General features: G+C 40.8%; 1 protein-coding gene across 1 annotated transcript in view; it reads right to left on the bottom strand.

The window, feature by feature from the left end:
* The window catches only part of CAMK4 (calcium/calmodulin dependent protein kinase IV), a 303,883-nt gene that overhangs the window by 119,983 nt on the left and 165,008 nt on the right, over positions 1–18,892 (bottom strand). The window contains exons 3-4 of the mRNA XM_024219761.2: positions 17,795–17,857; positions 17,037–17,119 (exon numbers count right to left, since the gene is read on the bottom strand). Of these exons, the coding sequence (XP_024075529.1) occupies positions 17,037–17,119; positions 17,795–17,857 (146 nt within the window). The remainder of the gene's footprint in view (positions 1–17,036; positions 17,120–17,794; positions 17,858–18,892) is intronic.

Below are 18,892 nucleotides of genomic sequence, written 5' to 3'. Positions count from 1 at the left end.
ACTCCCAGGCTATGATGTTTGGAGCCCACCTCACTAGGCTCTGTGTGCGTTCAGATTCTAAAGACTTAACAGAGTCCAGACATTGCCCCTGGCATGGGGTCTCTAGGCAAGTGCTTGAGGTGCAGATCCTCTGTCTAGTACCCCCTCCTGAGAGCTCAGACACCATGGTCCAAGTGCCCATCCCCTGGGACTAGTAAGGACTCTTCAGATGCCCTTGTATCTTAAAACACACCCTCTTCCAGAACTGCAACCCTCTGGGTTCACAGTTTACCTCTGCAGAAGCACACAACAGTGCAAGCCAACAGACCTACAGACTTTGCACAGCATTCTAACAACACCATTACTCTTTACTTAGCAGCAGGAGAAATACACAGACCTACAGAAAATAATAAACTCACCTGTATGCATTTCCCTGCTTCAGTTTCTTCCCCACGCTAGAGAGGTCTTTGGGATGGGGCAGAGTCCTCTAGGGTGTCCTCCCTACACCTAGCAGCATCTTTCCAGAATCATGGAGCTTCTCTCCCTAGGTCAGCTAGCTTCCTTCGACCTTGGCTGGTCCCATAGTTAAACCAGACAGACACACACCCATCTTTTCCTCTATCCTGCCCAAAGCTTCCTGTACAATTCTGTGAGTCTTCCCTCAAGTTTATGTATTGCCCTACCCATATTTGGTTTCTTTGTTCTCCTGCTAGGGATCTTCCACTGCCCCTCCCTCCAGAGACGCTTCTCCCAGATTGAGCCAACCCGTTGTCTCAAGGTGTTTCCACCTGAGTAGGCAACCATGAAGGTTTAATGACCAACTAGCGTCTCTTGTAGGCATGTGCTACAGCCCCATCAGCAAACAGGGGATTACACATCCACCCAGAGACATTTCATAATACAACAATTTCATATAACTTCATAAAATCAATCAACATTCAGAAGTTGTACATATATACTTTCCCCAAATTGTCACACTCCCATTAACCCTGCAGTAAATATAGCTAAGACAGAGTATGAGCTACATTCTATTCATTCTGAAGCATAATCTTCAGAATTGGTTACGGTATCTGATCAGTTACACTAGTGCAAACTCACTGAGGGCAATGGGATGGCACAGATATAGCTAAGGGACTACATTTACTGGTGATGAACCATGAGGAAAGAACCACCAACCTTGACTTTCAGAGCCCAGGTTGAGCTCTTTGGGCTGACAAGATAAACTTGTAAACCAAGCACATTGGATATGGAACTCAATGAGACACAAGAGATATGGAACCCCACACTGCCATTTTTAGAGAGTTTCTTTTCAGTGTAGAACTGAAGTTTAAATTCTTGACATATATTTTTCCGCCATAACTCCAATTAATTGAAGTTTGTATATCGGGGAATAATGACCATATTAGGTCAACCCATGGAAGTGATCATTTTAAAAAACTGAACTAAATAGTACGATTTTTGGTTCAGTTACAGTTGAAAAGCCAATGCAAATCCCACACATATAACAAAACTAAGCGTCAAATCGTCAGCTCTGCCAAAGTCCTATTTGCATTGCTCTAGTGGTACAAAACGGACTTGAAGCTTCCTTAAGCAGGCAGATTTCCCCGGTGTGGCACAATCCTTCGTTGGCATAAAGTCAGCTCCGTCATTAACATCTCCCTCATTGGGCAGAGGGGGTGTGTGCCAGCAGGCTCAGATGGTTTTGATTAGAAGACAATTTTCAAGATCTGCAGGACAAGTGATCTTCTCTTCTTGCCGCTACCACTTTTTTGCAACAGTCATCAAGGTTACTGCTAAAGAACTGAATTAGAATTTAATGTAATTGTGCAACAGAGTATTTCAATAGTGAGAGACAAATGAATTCTTATAGCACAATGAGCTCCCAAGACATCACATTTGAACTTCTAGCCATTGCTTTACTTTCTGACTGTTACTGATGTCCACCAAACAGTCTCATTTCTTATTTTATATAGCCTCTTGTCTTGGAATTTTATCTTGAGGACATTTTCCTCTCCTCCTAATAAATCTTCTGAGAAATTAGGACACCTTGAAGGAAAGCAAGACAAACTTCTCAGAGATTGAGGTTTTGTGAATCTGTTGAGCTATTCTGTAAAAGTTTTGGGATTCTATTCTACAAAAGTCTGGGATTTCACAAAATTAATCTGAGCTTTATGAAACCCAAACTTCATGAAGCAGTTGGAGAATTTGGGATGTGTGGGTAAAGATAAAGACCACTTCCCCCTCTTCTCTCTTACGCAGAAGAGAAGGGTGAAGATGCAGGTGCTTCTTCTGACCTTCTTCCCATCAGACCCAACTGCACTTCTACTATCATCTTCTAATCAGTGGCTCCCGACATAGTCTTCCTGCAGCAGCAGGCTGACCCTACTATCTCTGTCTTTGGGGAAAAAGTAGGGATGAAAGTAGAAATAGGGATTTACTGGTACAGGGCTGGGTTGGGGCCGGCTCTGGCCCTCGGGAGGGGCGGGGCCTCAGGCAGAAGGGGCAGGAATGGGAGGAGTCAGAGCCAGCCCCAGCCTGCCCTGTACCGGTAAGTGCCCTCCCCCTCCCCCGCTGGGGTAGCAGCGGCAGCCGGGGGCTCCGGCAACAGTTTAAAGGGCCCAGGACTTGGCCACCGCTACCGCTGGGAGCCCCAGGTCCTTTAAATTGCCGCCTGGGGAATCCGGGCCACCCCGGTACGGCGCACCGGATCTTGCTGGTACACCGTACGGCTTACTTTCTCCTCTAGGGAAAAAGATGAGGCTTTCTGCCTTTCCTCAATCCAAAAAGCAGGATTTCTATCAACAGGCACACTGCCCACCCCCTACCCAGCAACTGTGAGTCTGAGGAAATACTTTACCCAGTCCTACTGAACTGCCCTTTCAAATGCTAAGGGGCAGAAACATCTCACCTAACTGTAGGCAGTGATGTTCTCAACAGCAGAAATGACTAACTGTGGATGCTGATATAACTCAGCCAGGAAAGATTTTTTTAAAGGGACTGTGGTGTAGAAGCAACTTTCTCTGGCTGACAGCTCCTTTGAAGAGCTGGATGTGCCATCTTGAGGAGAGAGGCAGGCAGACCACCAAACATTTCTTTCACCCTCCTCCCCAATTGGCAACTGGGGAGAAAGTACTTCTCTATTTTGAAGCAGAGGCCTCACATGTATGGCAGTACACAGACCAACCAACAAACCCGTCTCCTTTTTTTGGGCCTGCATGGTCAGTAGGGGTTATTCCAGCCCTAGGGTGGTAGTTACTCCTGCAGCCTCCCTGGCTCCAACACAAGGGAGAGAACTATCCACTCTTTCAATCCCCTGATCTACTCTAAAACATGAATTTATGCATGAAATTTGCTTCATGCTTCCTTCATCTCAGGCAGATTAGCGCAAATTAAATTTTAAGTTAATTAGCCCAGGCACTTAACACACAATTTGGATCTTGTCTTTTCTGTAAGGTAATCTTCACATCCTGTCTCTAAACTAGTATTTAATATTGCTGCTATAATGCTTGTCCCTTCCCACTCCGCAGCTGGCTGCATTTCAGTAGTAGATGAAGTGATAAGCATATAATTTAACTTGCAAAAGGCTTTATACATACACGTGAATATAAAAATAACTGCTAACATGTTCAGTACTTTTGCACTGCAAATTCAGATAAAATATTTTTAAACCCAGATTTTTCTCTTTGTTTAATATTCCCTGCTCTCTCTCTCTCTCTCTCATCCTCCCCCTAACTATATTTTTCCCATTACAGATCACTCGGCAGGAACATCTCAGAATACACTTTTTTTTTCTATTTTCAGTGTGCATTTCTCTAACCCTTTTGTTCCATGTGTTGCTAATGGGCTGGATCCTGTGGTCCTGGTGTAAATCCTGTATTAACTTCAATGGGAAATTGCCTGCATAAGTACTACAGAATCTGGCCCAGTATTGACAGTCTTCACCTTTCTTGATTTCTCATTCCCTTATAAAGCTTTTCATGTATCTAAAAACATTTTGGCTGTTATTTAATCCTTCAGTAGTAGTACTTTTAAAATGTACTAATCTGAAACATTTCTGTAGATTAAAACTGTTTGAAAAGTCTGCAGAAATCATTAAAGGAAAATTAGATCACTATAACCTACAGCAGAATGGTTGCCATTGGGTACACTTTTCCAAATGGCTCATGTGTATATTGAAATGAAGTTCCAATTTCTTGCTGCCTTGATATGTTTAGTTAGTTACAAAGCCAAGCTCCTTTGTAAGTAAAGTAAATCAAGTTAACTCATAGATTCTTTATATTACCAGGGTTGAAATGTAATGAATATAATTACCTTGAGTCTCATTCAGTGTGCTGATTGCCCTGATTTTAAGAGCATCTCTGTATCTTAATGGAGAGTAGCAATTAGCTTCTATATTGATTCAGACTTTACAACTACATTGTATGTCCATCTAATTTATGAACAGTACATTAAAAATGGCTGCCCAAAGTTAGGCTCCTAAATCCTTTTTTAGGTATCTAAATAAGTGGCCTGATTTTCAAAAGTGAGCACCCAGCATCTCCCTCGGAAATAACTGGGTCTAGTTGGTTGCTCAGGACTTTGGAAAAGTCAGGCGAATTATTTAGTACCCTAAATAACAATTCTGGAGCCTAACTATAAGCAGCCATTTTTTGTGTACGGAAACTAGATTCTAAGAGCTATGCATCCAAATTACATATAAATTAGCAGTACCAATTTATTTAACAAATATTTCTGTATCTATTTACGTCTCTCTATCAGTAACGTATAGGGCAAATTGCAAATTGCAAACTATTATTGCAAATTGATAAGCATTATTATATTAGTTATTTTGTCACTTTTGTGCAATTTAATGGGCAATAGGTGGAGGGTTTTTGTGCTTTCAGTTTTTTTATCATTGTTTTTCTGGTTTCAGTAAAACTTCTATAAAGAACTAGTAGAAAAACATTTTGCAAGAGGTGTCAACAATTTTAAAATTTTCAGTAACCATTTTTAATTTATTTGAATTTTTTTCATGAAAAAAGTTGTAGAAAATTTTGGTTTCATAAATTTTGTTCCCCCTTCTCTCCCTTTCTTCCTCTGTCCCTGCCCCCCTTACCCCCCCCCCCATTTGCATTTGCCCCTGAAAATAGGAGGAAAAGGAAAAATAGATCTGAGACTGGAGGGAGGAAAATAAAACAAACTGAAATCCCCAAATCAATAATTTTCCACTTGAGGGGTTTCATCATAAAAACAGAAGGAAAAATAGATAATTTGTTTAATTAAATATTCTTGTTTAAATTTTGAACCAGCTCTAATTTCAATTAATATTTTCCTATCACTATAATCTCCATCAACGTAAATTCCGCTCTCTGCTGTGTATGCATTATAAAGCCTTTAATTGAATGACCATTTACTATGTTTTTGTGATTTTTTAATTTTATTATAATTATAATTATTATTATTATTATTTATTTATTTTTTAACAGACTCTGTGGTTAATTTTCCCCATGCTATGGCCCTACAAACTACTCCACCAGGACCCTTTCAACAGGATCTAGGGCACAGGATGGACACACAAAGGGCAGAATTAAGGTTGCATGGAGGACAGTAAATCTGGTATTTCTTAATTTTTAAGTGCTTGACTTTGCAACTTAAATAACACTTGTTTAATGTAGGCTGGGGTATTTTTGTGGGTGTGTATACACACACACAGACACACACACACACACACAGTCTAAAATAGACAGAGGTGCACATAGGCTTATTTAATTTTAGATTTACAGAAGAGGTAATAGATCAGTGGAGGGCAGTGTTATGAATCGGCGGAGGGTGAGTTTGCTGCAGATTTTCTGGTTCCTGGCTGGAGGGTGATAAGGCAGCCAGGACAGGAAGGTTCAGTGGCCATAATAAAGACAGCTATTCCCGTAGTGGCTCAGGGTGACTGAACAAGGATTTTCAGAGTTGCCTGTGTGCATCTGGGTCCATCTTGATTTAAGAGGACTTATGTGCATAGTATAGATAAGAGCATGTACATAGTGTAAATAAACAAATTAGCCCAGATCTGAGTCTGCCACATCAATCTCCCTGCAACAACACAAATAAACTTGCTGAGAAGCTAGAACATATGGTGCCTATACACTTCATGCTCGACGCACAACCATACAAAATTTAAAATCAACCATTTTTACTGTTTTCAGATTCAGTGATCTCTGCTTCTCCTTCAATTACGGTTGACATCCCTAACACTATCACAATGCAGTCAGATGTGTTACCTTTCCTGCTCTAGCTGTTAGGGAGCTCACACGTTGTTGTAGGAGAAACACAGAGCCCCGAGCGGAGGTCAGAACTCATAAATATGGCATCTAAAGGAGGAACTGATATTCAGCTATTTGGATGTAAAACATACCTACTTTTCTCTGAGTATAACCATGTCCTATTTTGCTGATTTAGGGTTGTAACTATTTTGTTTAAGAACAAACAAATGAAAAACTTTCAGTTTCCTTTTGTCATCCATTCATAACAAAGATTCCTGCCTTACAACAACATTTCCCAGGAGAAAAACAGTGAGAGACAAAATGGATCACATTTTTTATAACCATATTTTTTAAATACAGGAGATGGAGAATGGTCTTGTGGTTAAGGCACTGAACTGGGACTCAGGAGATCTGTGTTCAGTTACCAGTTCTGTCACACACCTCCTGTGAGGTCCTGGGCAGGTGCCTCAACTCCCCACCTGTACAATGATAGTACTTCTCCCTGCCATACAGGGGTATTGTGAAGATAAATTCATTCTTGATTGTGAAGCAATCAGATACAGCCTGATGCCATTCCCATTGAAGTCAATGGGTGTGTCTCTCCACTGATTTCCATGGGAATTGGATCAGGCCCATATTGCAACGATGTGGCCATGCGCCTAGGTAGATAAGAGAGAGCATGTTGTTTGTATGTGAGGTTGAGATCACCAGGAGTCACGGTCTTCACACTATTACCTAACAAACTGAAGTGCTTCAGAGACCTTGTGTGTAACACATTGATTTTCATCTACTTTGAATGAGGTTCCGCTCCAGCTACTAGCAATATACACACACACACACACACACACACACACACACACACACACACACACACACACACACACCTTTGTCCTGACTATAAATGCCCATGCTAATGACTCCTGTGAACTCACAGGGACAGACGGCCAGGGCGAGGTGGAATGACCTTTTGAATGAAGTGCTGCACAACCTCCTTCAACAGGGCTAAGAAACAGTGAGACTTTAATATTTTATCAGTTGACATTTTGAAAGTGGCAAGCAGCCAGTGAAACACTCAGACTCTCATCTCTCAGTGGAGCGCAAAGATACATTCCTTTTTATGCCAAGCAGTATTACAGTGGTGCCAGCAGCATTGCTTAGATGAGGTGCTTCTTCATTTGTAATGCTGTTTGTGTTTTGATACCTAATGTTGCAGCTATTTCTAAGAGCATCAGGAAGAAACAGTGTACTAATTGTATGGTAAACAATTGCTTTCTACAGTCATTTACAGGGAGTTATTTGAATTTGGACTCTGTTACTCTGAAAACAATAAAATTTACTTTAACCCAATGACAGAGATAACAAGGTATTGACCGTGTACAATTAAAGTGTTAAAACACATCATTACAAACTGCTTGAGAGCAACTAAGTACCAAATTGCATTGGCAAATCTATACATGCACACTTCCCTACTTTGTCATTAGTCTAGGGTCTCATCACTACAGTCACTGATGTTAAGAGATACCCAATGAGCTGTTCAAAACATTAAGAGCCAGACTCACAATTACAAGCAGGCAGAGGAGAGCTTTCAGCTGAGTAAAGCGAGCAGAGCCAGCTTGCGTACCAGCTGCCTTCCCAACACTAGTATACAGAAGTGTCTGGGGCATGCCAGGTCAGAGCTGTGTTGTGCTGATGCTCAGCTGGCCTATGGTTCTTTAGGGACCATATCCTGCTGGTGAAAATTAGGGCAGCTGTAGGGCTGCTCTAATTCCTGCTGGGTGAGGCACAGCTGCCCCACAGGATAAGGGAGCCCTAACCAGTTCCCTGACTCCTCCTCCACTTCCTGTACAAGCAGAGCTCAGACACAGGGGGAATCTGTTACTAAATCAGTGATATGCTAACTGATCCACACATCAGTGGTTAATGAAAAGCAATACAGGTGAAGAGGAACCAATGGGCCTTTCCATTGCTAATGCCCATGAACCAGGGACAAAGAGGTGGGCCTGCAGGCTTCAGAAGGCCCCAAAATTGGCCTTTTCCACACCACATTTCCACTCTGTTAGCCATCTCTGCAAAAGGGGAGCTCTCCAGAACCACATCACCCATATTTGGTTTTCTGGAAGGTCCACAAAAGTATGTGATATTAGTTCAAATCTACACTACTCCAGATTTTTTACCATGCGAGTGATCTAGATTGTGTCAAGTGTAGACAATATTTTGGAGAAGACATTGGGCAGTTTTACAGCTGTGGATGAAAGCAGCAGCAAAAGAATTTGTGGTCAAGATGTCTTAGTTCCTCAGAAGAAAGGGAATGTGAGGGTTTTTTTTGAGTAGGACAAAGTAGATCTGAGTTGAGGCAGGAAATGGGGTGACAAGAACTATTTGTACCAATTTTCAGAACATATGGTTTTGTATTTGGGTAAAAAGAAATTATTAGTACAGCCAGGAATTGTTGAAATTAAGGTATGGAGAATAGTGAGATGGGAGTGATACAGTTAGAAGGAAATAAATATGAATAAATCTGACTAGAAAAGATAATCTGAGATTTATTTCAGAAAAAAGGTGAGCCTGGGAAAAGGCAGAGACATAGTGGAGGGGTCAAGAACAACACTACAGCAGGCAGGTATAGCAGCAAAATAAAATCTACCATTGTCTATCATAATGGAGAGACAGTTTAATAGGCAAGAGCAAAGCCAGAAAAACAGGGTGCTAAGATTCTAATGAACTGTACCAGGTGAGTGAGAAGCATGTCAATGGAAGTTCATGGTAGTTATCAACCACCATACTATGCTTAGGTCAAGAAAGAGAGGGCAAAGAGGGGTAAAAGACAGAGGAAAGGAAAAGCTCATTGACCAGACATAAGGGGCAATGTCATTATTATGAAAGGAGCAGAAATGAAATAGAAAAATGATTGAGGATGTCATGTGAAACACGGCTGGTGAGACGAAGGAGACTAAGGTAGTTAGCCAGCTGTGTTTGCCAATAGAGGAAGGCAGGGAGGTAGTTTTACATCAACTTGCAGATACTTCACAAGGAAGAACCCACAAAAGGAGGAAAACACCTCCTCTCCACTACTGCTCTTCTGCCTGCACCTGTGGAGACCCCAGGCAGACAGCATCCTGACCCTGGAAGCTTCCAGCCAGGTCCTGGTCTTGACTTGCTGCAAATGTGGCCTGCATGTGCCCATCAACAAAAGCCAGGCAGAAGGAGCCATCCAGTGTTAGAGGTGTTTGTCGGTGGAGTCCCTCGGGAACCATGTAAGACAACTGCAGGAGGGAGTTTGCCTGACTAGCACTCGGGAGCACGAGGAATTCATTGACAGGATGCACATAGAGATGTTCGAGACGGAGGATGCTAGCTGACTAGAGAAGACTACAGCAGCACCATAGGAGGAAGAACCAGCTGCTCTACGGGGAAGAGAGACTGGCTGCTGGCCACCTTAGGCAGCAGACTATGCTTCACCCATCTATCCATGTTCCCCATTCATTGCAGTCAAGAACCAGTATGCAGTACTGGCATCAGGAGGTGAGGAGCAGACTGCAATGGTCCCCAAGGCTGGGAGGCTCATGTACACCACCCCCAAGAGGAGAAGGAGAAAAAGCGTGGCAGTGGTCAGTGACTCCCTTCTCAGGGAGATGGAGGCCTGACCTTACATCCCAGGAGGTGCGTTGCCTTCTTCAAGCATGGGGTGGGGTGTCCATGAAGGAGGTCTGCTGGGAAGAGATGGGTCCACCTGACCAAGAACGGGGAAATACATCTTGGGGACACGGACTTGCCAACCTAGTGAGGAGGGCTTTAAAGTAGGTTCAAAGAGGGCAGGTGACAAAAGTTCACAGGTAAGCATAAAACAGGTGACCTTAACAGAGGGCTAGACATTCAGGAAGGACATGGAAAATTACAGCAGGATCATAGGAGCAACAAAAGTGGAAATTAGTGGGGGAATGGAGTATGGAGAATAAACAGGAAGAACTGTATGTACTAGTACATAAGCTAAATTATGACTTAACTGGTATCACAGAGACTGAACCGGATAAATCTCATGACTGGAATATTTATACAGAGGGGTATAGCTTGTTCAGGGAGGACATGCAGAGTAAAAAGTGAGGAAGAATAGCCACGTATTCCTAAGGCAGGGTGGCTCATGCACACCTCCACGAAAAGGAGGAGACAAAGGCGGGTGCTGGATTATATATCAATACAGACACTGGTTTTGAGGCCCAGAAGAAGGTTGAAAGCCTCTGGATAAAGATAAGGGGAAAAATTGGGGTGACATCATGGTAGGGGTTCTACTATAGACCACCAAATCAGGAAGAAGAGGTGGATGGGGTATTTCTAGAACAAATAATAGAAATATCCAAAGCACAAGAACAGGTAGTAATTGGGGACTTTAACTACCCAGACATCTGTTGGAAAGTAACACGCAAAACACAAACTGTCTAATAAGTTCTTGGAATGTTTGGGGCCAACTTCTTGTTTCAGAAAGTGGAGTAAATAATCAGTGGGACAGCCATTTTAGACCTGATTCTGATTAACAGGGAAGAATTGCAAATCTGAAGGTAAAAGGCACCTTGGGAGAAAGTGATCATGAAATGACAGATTTCATGATTCTAAGGAAAGGAAGGAGTGTGAGCAGCAGAATAAGGACAATGGACTTTTAAAAAAAGTAGATTTTAACAAACTCAGAGAATTATAGGAAGGGATAGAGTAGTTCAGGAGAGCTGGCAATTTCTCAAGGAGACCACATTAAATACACAACTGCCCACTATTCTGATGTAAAGGAAAGACAAGAAGAATAGTAAGAGGGCAATATGGTTCCATCAGGAGCTCTTCGATGCACTGAAAAAATCAAAAAGAAATTCGCATTCCTTTGAAGTAATAGGGCCTAAACTCTTTTCCTACTGTGGCTTTTGATTCAGATAAAAAAGTTTGACTCTGCATATTTGAACTAAAATTCAAGACATTGTCCAAGCACTTTGAAGGCACTTTAAGAGTAGAGCTATTAGGATTACCTCAAATTTCTCCTGTTACAATAAATGGATGAGAAAAGCTGCCAGGCTCTATCTTCTGATTATCTACATTTTAAAATAACCCAGAGCCTATTTACAGGAATTACCACTACATTTTTGCTCAGCATGAAGTCATCCAAAGGAGAAATTACTTTCAAGAACTGATTTAATCTCTCCTCTCCCCAGCCAAAATCTTCAGGAGAAATATAAATGACTAGCTCCTCAGCTGTGGCTGAGCATCACTCACCGCAGCTGTGGGGTGAGGAAGGGGTATGGAAGTATGCTTTGTGCTCTTCTTCCCAAATCCTGTGGCTCTCTGCCCACTAGGCCAGATGCTGGTCTTGATTAGAGCAACCTTAGTACTGCTCAAATTTACATTGTCTGGCAAGGAGGCTCTTTTGGCAGCCATGGAAGGGTGCGATGTAGGGAAGCCTCAGTCACGTTCCCTGCACTGGTGACTGGGCAGGGTTTGGTAAAAAGCTGCCACACCTGAGGGAATCCTCCAGTGACCGGTTACATTGTCTTTAAAGCTGCTACACAGAACTGGAGCCAGAGCAGAACAATGCATTCAGAATGCAGGAAAGGCTCTGATCCAGCATTTGGTCTCACACGTCTGAGACTTTTGTACAGTGTAAAGTTAAACTCGCCATACCCCAAAAGCACAGCATTATCTGTTCAGTTATCAGAATGGCAAAAGTTATCAGCAATGTCAACACAAATGTGTGTTTCGATGACAAATGCACAACACAAGCCATATGTGTTGTGCATTTGTCATCGAAACACACATTTGTGTTGTTTACCAGACATGGTTACAGTTCAAGTTGCTATGTTTTGGCAACATAAATTGTATGTGAATGTATTTATTTAAATATTCTGAATGAAGACAAAGGTGATTTTTAAAGTCTGAGAAATAAAATTCAGGTAGGTTCTCTGATTTTTTTTTTTTATAATAGAATTCAGCTGAGTCAGAGAATTAAGACATCTTTCAGTGTTTAAATTTCTCTTGTTTTTGAAAATATAACAGAAAAAATATAATAATGAAAGCACATTTTGATTTCTTATACTTATCTGAGAGTGCATTTATTGGTGTATTATGTATGATAGATAAAGCGTTCTCAAGGCTATGTATATTTTATTACTACACAGATCTTTTCATATGAGAGTGGTATGAAACCAACAGTGCATGAATAGTCCCGGTGTGATGATACTGGAGAACTAATCTGACACAAGCTGTGAGTGTTGAGATGCAGCATTATGGCTACAAGAGAACAAATGTGCAACCAGATTCGTGTGTGTATTCTGGGCATTATGAAGAGGTAAAAGCAGATGAGAAAAAAAATTGTTCATGTGTAGTTCAAATATTATGGTAATGGGAAAGATGGTGGGAAAGCAGGTATTGCAGATAAGTCCCACCTGACACGTAAATAGCTGTGCGTGGATAGCTCCAATTAGGTGGCAGATGCCTTGGAAGAGGCATAGGGATAATTCCTTTACTGTGTAGAAGTTAATTTTCTCACCATCGCTTATTCTAGAAACATTATTAAGATGAATAAATGTGGAAAGTTTCAAGTTTTTAAGGTTTGTCAATATTTAATAAAGGTACTTGAAGAAATGTTATCCAACTAGTCCAACATTTCAAAAACAAGTCTCTTACAGTGAACATGTTAAAAACAAGTAACTTTATCACTTAAAACATCACAAAAACTTCAGTCCTGCCAATTCAATAAGCAGGAGGAGTTTGGGAAGGAAATATTTTAGTTTTCAATTCAATTCAACCTTAGACCTGGAATCGTAATTGTGGCTTTATAATTATTGCTACCCAAACTCTAAATTTGAAGTGGATAAAAATGAAGTTTGTTCTAGTACAAACTCTTGGCTAAATCCATAATTACAGTTCAGCTGATGGTGCACTCCTAAAGTATGCGCAACCAGTGCATTGGGGGGAGGTAGGCTGGTTCAGTGATTAGAACACTTGCCTTTGGCTCAGGAGACCTGGTTCAAGTCCTTGTTCAACCACAGATGTTCTGTGTAAACTTGAACAAGTCACTTAGTCTCTCTGTGCCTTTGTTCCTCAACTGTTAATGGAGATAAAAGTACCTCACTACCACAAAAGAGTGTTGTGAGAATAAATACATTAAGGATGGTGCGGTGCTCAGATACTATGGTAATGGAGCCATATACGTGCATAAGACAGAATGCTGAAGGCCTCCTAAAGGTAGGTTAGCACATTTCCTTCATTTAAGAAAAATACAGTATGTAGGAGAAAAGAAGTGAGGCTAAAGAAACAGTAGGGGAGAGAAGAAAAGGAAGACATGTAGGGAGAGGAGAGAAGCCAGGTGGAGGCAAGAGCTGGTGAGTGAAAATGCAAGGGAATAAGGAGGCAAGAGAAGTGGATTAAGAAATGGGTGAAGAAAAAGGGAAAGTGGATGAAGAAATGGGGACTGAGAAGAGACTCCTACTTTGAGATAAACTTCCCACATGACTACAACTTGTAGGGCAGTTATCTTACTTCAGCACCACAGTATTACTATTAATCCTACCTCTTCACACAGATAAAAGGGAGAAGGAACAGCTAATGTAGAACTGTTTATATTAGATTCCTGAGAGGAAGAATTTAAACCGAAAAAATGTGAATGAGAATTGGGAATTGTTTAAGAACGCTTACTCGAGGCACAAAAAGCCACAATCCCCCAATCGAGGAGGAAGGCCATATTGATTATGAAAAAACAGCACCTGGTTTACAGGGGAAGAGGGAAAAAAACAACATATAACAAATGGAAGAAATGGGAAATTGATTCTAATGAATATAAACCAGAAAACTGTAGTTGTACAAAATTGATAAGGGAAGCAAAGGGACACAAGGAGAAATCTATGGCCAAGAGAATTAAAGTCAATAGGGAGTAGCTTTTAAAGTATATTAGGAACAAAAAGAATCCTAATGGTATTGGTCCATTACTAGATGGATATGTTAGCATTATCAATAATAATGCAGAAAAGGCAGAAGTATTCAATAAATATTTCTATTCTGTATTTGGGAAAAAACAGATGATGTAGTCATGTCATATATGTTAACACTCTGTCTATACCATTAGTATGTCAGAAAACAGCAGCTTCTAAATTCAGCAGATCCAAATCACTCACATCTGAGAGTTTTAAAAGAGCTAACTGAGGAGTTCACTGGAGTGTTAATGGTCATGGTTTTCTGGGGAAGTTCCAGAAGTCTGGAAGCTAATGTTGTGCCAATATTTAAAACGGGTAAATGGGATGACCCAGGTAATTATAGGCCTGTCAGCCCAACATCTATCCCGGGCATGCTAATGGTGCAACTCATATGGGCCTCTCCCAATAAAGAACTAAAAGACGGTAAAATAAACAATGCAAATGAACATGGGTTTATGTAAAACAGAGCTTGTTAAACTGACCGGTTATCTTTTTTTTGATGAAATACAAGGTTGGTTGATAAAGGTAATAGTGTTGATGTAATAGACTTAGACTTCTGTAAGGCAATTGACTTGATACTGCATGATATTTTGTTTAAAAAACTTGTATGATATAAAATTAGCATAGCACGTATTAGATGCATTAAAAAGTTGGCTAACTGATAGGTCTCAAAATGTAATTGTAAACAGGGAATTGTCATCAAATGGGTATGTTTCCAGTGATATCCTGCAGTTCTTGTCCCTATGCTATTTAACATTTTTGTTAGTGACCTGGAAGAAAACAAAATAATCAGTGATAAGCTTTGCAAACTTTGCAAATGACACAAATATTAGGGAAATGGTAAATAATGAAGAGGACAGGTCACTGATACAGATCGATCTGGATCTCTTGGAAAGCTGGGTGCAAATAACATGTTTTAATATGGCTAAATGTAAATGTAGAGATCTAAGAACAAAAAAATGTACACCATAGAGATGCTCTAGGAATTATTTTAGGAAGTTCTATGGCCTGTGTTATAGAGGAGGTCAAACTAGCGGATCACAATAGTCCATTCCGGCCTTGGAATCTATGAATCTAGTGCAAAAGATATTGGCTGCACAGCTGTGTTACATTATTTTCATGCTTCTGCTGGGGAGGAAGCCACTGCCTTTTGTTAAAAATAATTGATGCAAAATTACTTTTGATGATTTTTCAAATCACATGTAGAATGAAAATTTACTGCAAATATTTCCAGAGGTGCTCATCACCAGTATCAGAAGGGTGCACCATGATTCTAAGCACTGGCGAAACCTCTTTGCTTCAATTAGCAATGTTGTAGATGGAGCTAGGCAGTTTGTAAGCAGTTGACTTGTTACTCCAAGTGTAAAATTTCATGGAGGGCCCAATCCTGAGAAAAAAATTACAGCCTAAGGAAAAGGCTGCTCTCATGTGAAAACTTCATTATGTTAGAGCATGAAATCCCAGCTTCCAAAGTGAAAGCAACTCCCAGATAGTCTTCAAAGTTGGGCTGCATTCAGCTACTGTAAGTTGAGATAGTAGCAGATGCTACCTTCAGCACCCCCAACCTCACAAATTATTATTGTTCACAGACCAACCAACCGTTTCTTTGGCATGTCCCATATTTCCTTTTCCATGATACTCTACAAACACCTGCCATACAAGTCTCCTCTATGGATAAATATGATGGTGCAGTCTCCTTGCATGCTAGCTTACTGGATTCTAATGGTTTAACTGACACTATGACTTTCCTCATTGTTGTGACTGAATATGGCATGTGTATGCACATGCATGCCCACTTTTCTTTTTTCTGAATTGAAGGAGTGAGAGACGGGTTTGCTTCTGCTGCGTTCAGAAACTGCTCATGTTGAGCTTATTGCTTTGATTATTATGCAGGAACTATTATCCATAGAAAAAGGACAAGTTTGTGTTTCCCCAAATCAAAGTGCTTTTCACGCTCCATTTCTTTAATGCATACTTATATTGTTTTCCATTTAAATATTAAACAGTTAAGCTTAGTGGTGAGAAGATTAAATATCCTGATCCTGCACGATTTGGAAAGCATTGTTCATCAGTAGATTAGTTCAGCAGTACAGTTGATTTATTCAACAAATGAGCAACGAAGGCTTTGTGTGTGTTTTGCTCTAAAACAAGAATAAATAGCTCTCTTAAGAAACCCCAGTATTAAACAATACCAAAAAGAATAGGTTACAGGATTTTTCATAATTTTATACACAGACACCAACATGTTTTGGGTTGTGAAGCATTATCATTAAATAACCTGCAGAATTTAACAATTTTCTTGCAGAATCTTTTACAAATGTACAGAATTTTCACAGATATAATCAAGTGCTAAATGGGGGGGTGGGGGGGAGGGCTTCTCTCACTGCTCAGTTGATCAACTTTTTATCTGGCATTTCCCTCTTCTATCCACTATTCACCGGATTTTTGCCTAGCACTTTCTCTGCTGTCTTCCCAGTGTCCCTCTCACTTCAGCACACTGCTTCCCTGTTCACCTTCTGACTGTTTGCATGACCCCTGCTTTGATGTTTGCCTGATGAGTCCCCTCCTGCAGCACGACATGCTATTTAGAATTTATTGACTGTTTCCTCCATTTTTTACTTAATTGGTATTTCACTAAAAAAAAATCTCCAATGAGAAACCTTTTCCAGATGCCCGTTTGAAGCCAGATCCTGCAGACTTTTACTCATGTAAGTAGTCTTCACTCAGATGGAACTACTTCAATGACTACTGATGTAAGGATTACTTGGTAAGAGGGGGCAAATTCTGAAGGATCATACCCTTGTTGAGCAATGCATTGTAAGGTGAACACCACAAAATTCCTTGTGCATGCTGCAGGGTGCGGTTTGTATAGATCACCCACCTGTCAAATAGCTCCCCTCCTGTGACCAACTCCAGAACAAGACTGATTTCTGTGGGGGTTTCAAATATCTCCTTCAGTTTTATCTGGGAAAAGATACCAAACAGAGTAATTAATTTCTGATTTCTCTCTTCAACTGAGTCCATGCACTGTACAATAGACTACAACTAGGGGACTGTAGTGAAGTGGAAGATGGTACTAACAGCGATTACAGGGTTCACACTCAGATCAGTTAAGCAATTTATTGTAAGTATTGTTTATGGCGCTTAATTATTTCTTTTTTGCTTCTTTTTATCTCCTCTGGGATCCCTCTTTCTTTCATCCCTACACACTCACCTCTCATAACTCAGCAACCCTCTCTCAAATGCAGGAAGATTAGAGACTGCTTTAAGGCCCATCAGCACCTCTTCATGAGTCTTACAGAGGAATTCCCTGAAGACAAACGCAAGGCTTTCCCTCTCTCCAGGGACTAACAACCATGACACCACCAGCTGGTTCTATTTATCCCTTTTCTGCCAGGTTCCCCTTTAAGCAAAAGGCTTGTTTTTGTAAATTCTGTCTCGCTACTTGGCAGAAACTTTAATAATTTACTTTAAAATGTAACTCTGACCCAATGATCTTAGATAAAAACCCAGATCTTTAATCAAAGCCTCATATATTAGCATACAATGTGAGCTATAAAGATCAATACTGCAGTCTCAGAAACTGAATACATTGTTAATGAGAGGAAACCGTGAAATACTGTAAAAATACCCACTTACAATGTTTGGATGCGAGAGGCGAAGGAGAACACCTATTTCAGTTCGGACAATTTTCTTGTCTACCTGGTTAAAAGAAAAAAAAGATGTGAAATGTGACTGCAATACTCATCTGAGAAATATCTGACGGCATTACAGGAAAATGTCCATGAGCAGATTGCTAGATTTCTTAGGAGAATGATTTGTGTCTCTTGCACTGAAGTCTAACAGGTAATTATCCCTCTGTATGGAAGAGAATGAGAGTTTGCCCATGCTCTGGAATAATGTACATTTTCTCTCTAGAACATTTACATTGTTGCAAGCCCATGCAAGACAGCAAACATATGAAAGACAAGCCTGAAAAAGAGGCTAGAGATTGTATTTGCTATTCTGTCCCTGTGCATCTCCAGTACACCGGGGATGAATGTGGCCCAAAATGATGCGTTTAACAGTGTCTGTCAGGTTAGTCGGGAAGGAAAGGATTCTTCACGCTTAGGTGGAGTTTATACCTTTTGTGGTATATTTTGCTATAAAATTAAAAGGTGAATGTAAAAGATGTTATTTCCCTGTACGGGACAAACAACCCTCAGCCGGAGCCCAAAGCCAGGTGTAAGGTTTGACTTGCTTCAGAGACACCTCTAAAGCAAAGGTATACGGGTGCACCTCATTTCAATTAAATTCTGAGAAGGACCCTCCTCCCATTTGCTGCTCAACAACCACTCTTCCAAGATCTTGTCTCTTGCTCCAGATTCAGTTTCCATCTCCCCTGCAGCAAATCTCACTTATAGTAAAGCTGAGGGCCAATTCCCCACAGCTGGTCCAGCCCTACTGCACAGCAGGGTCCTTCACTCAGGATGACAACTGTGCTCCTACTAGCCATAGGAAGAGGGTTAACCCCTTCCAGGTTTGGAGAGGGTCTGTGTACCCCATCATACTCAGGTACTGAAGTGCATGAATGAGTGAATGAAAAAAAACCTGTTAAGTTTGAAAACATGTCATGAAGTTTATTTTATTTATTTAGCTAAAGTAATCAGTAAGTTGATGGAGGAACTGTCCTAGTAACAGATACTTTCATAAAATGAAGAGCCAACATGGATCAAGGTAACCCTGTTATAATAAAAG

The sequence above is a fragment of the Terrapene carolina genome, unplaced genomic scaffold, assembly GCF_002925995.2.
Source record: "Terrapene carolina triunguis isolate 2854851 unplaced genomic scaffold, T_m_triunguis-2.0 Scaffold69, whole genome shotgun sequence".
Lineage (NCBI taxonomy): Eukaryota > Metazoa > Chordata > Testudines > Emydidae > Terrapene > Terrapene triunguis.
The sequence above is the reverse complement of the archived record's forward strand: the minus strand, read 5'-3'. Positions and strand labels throughout refer to the sequence as shown.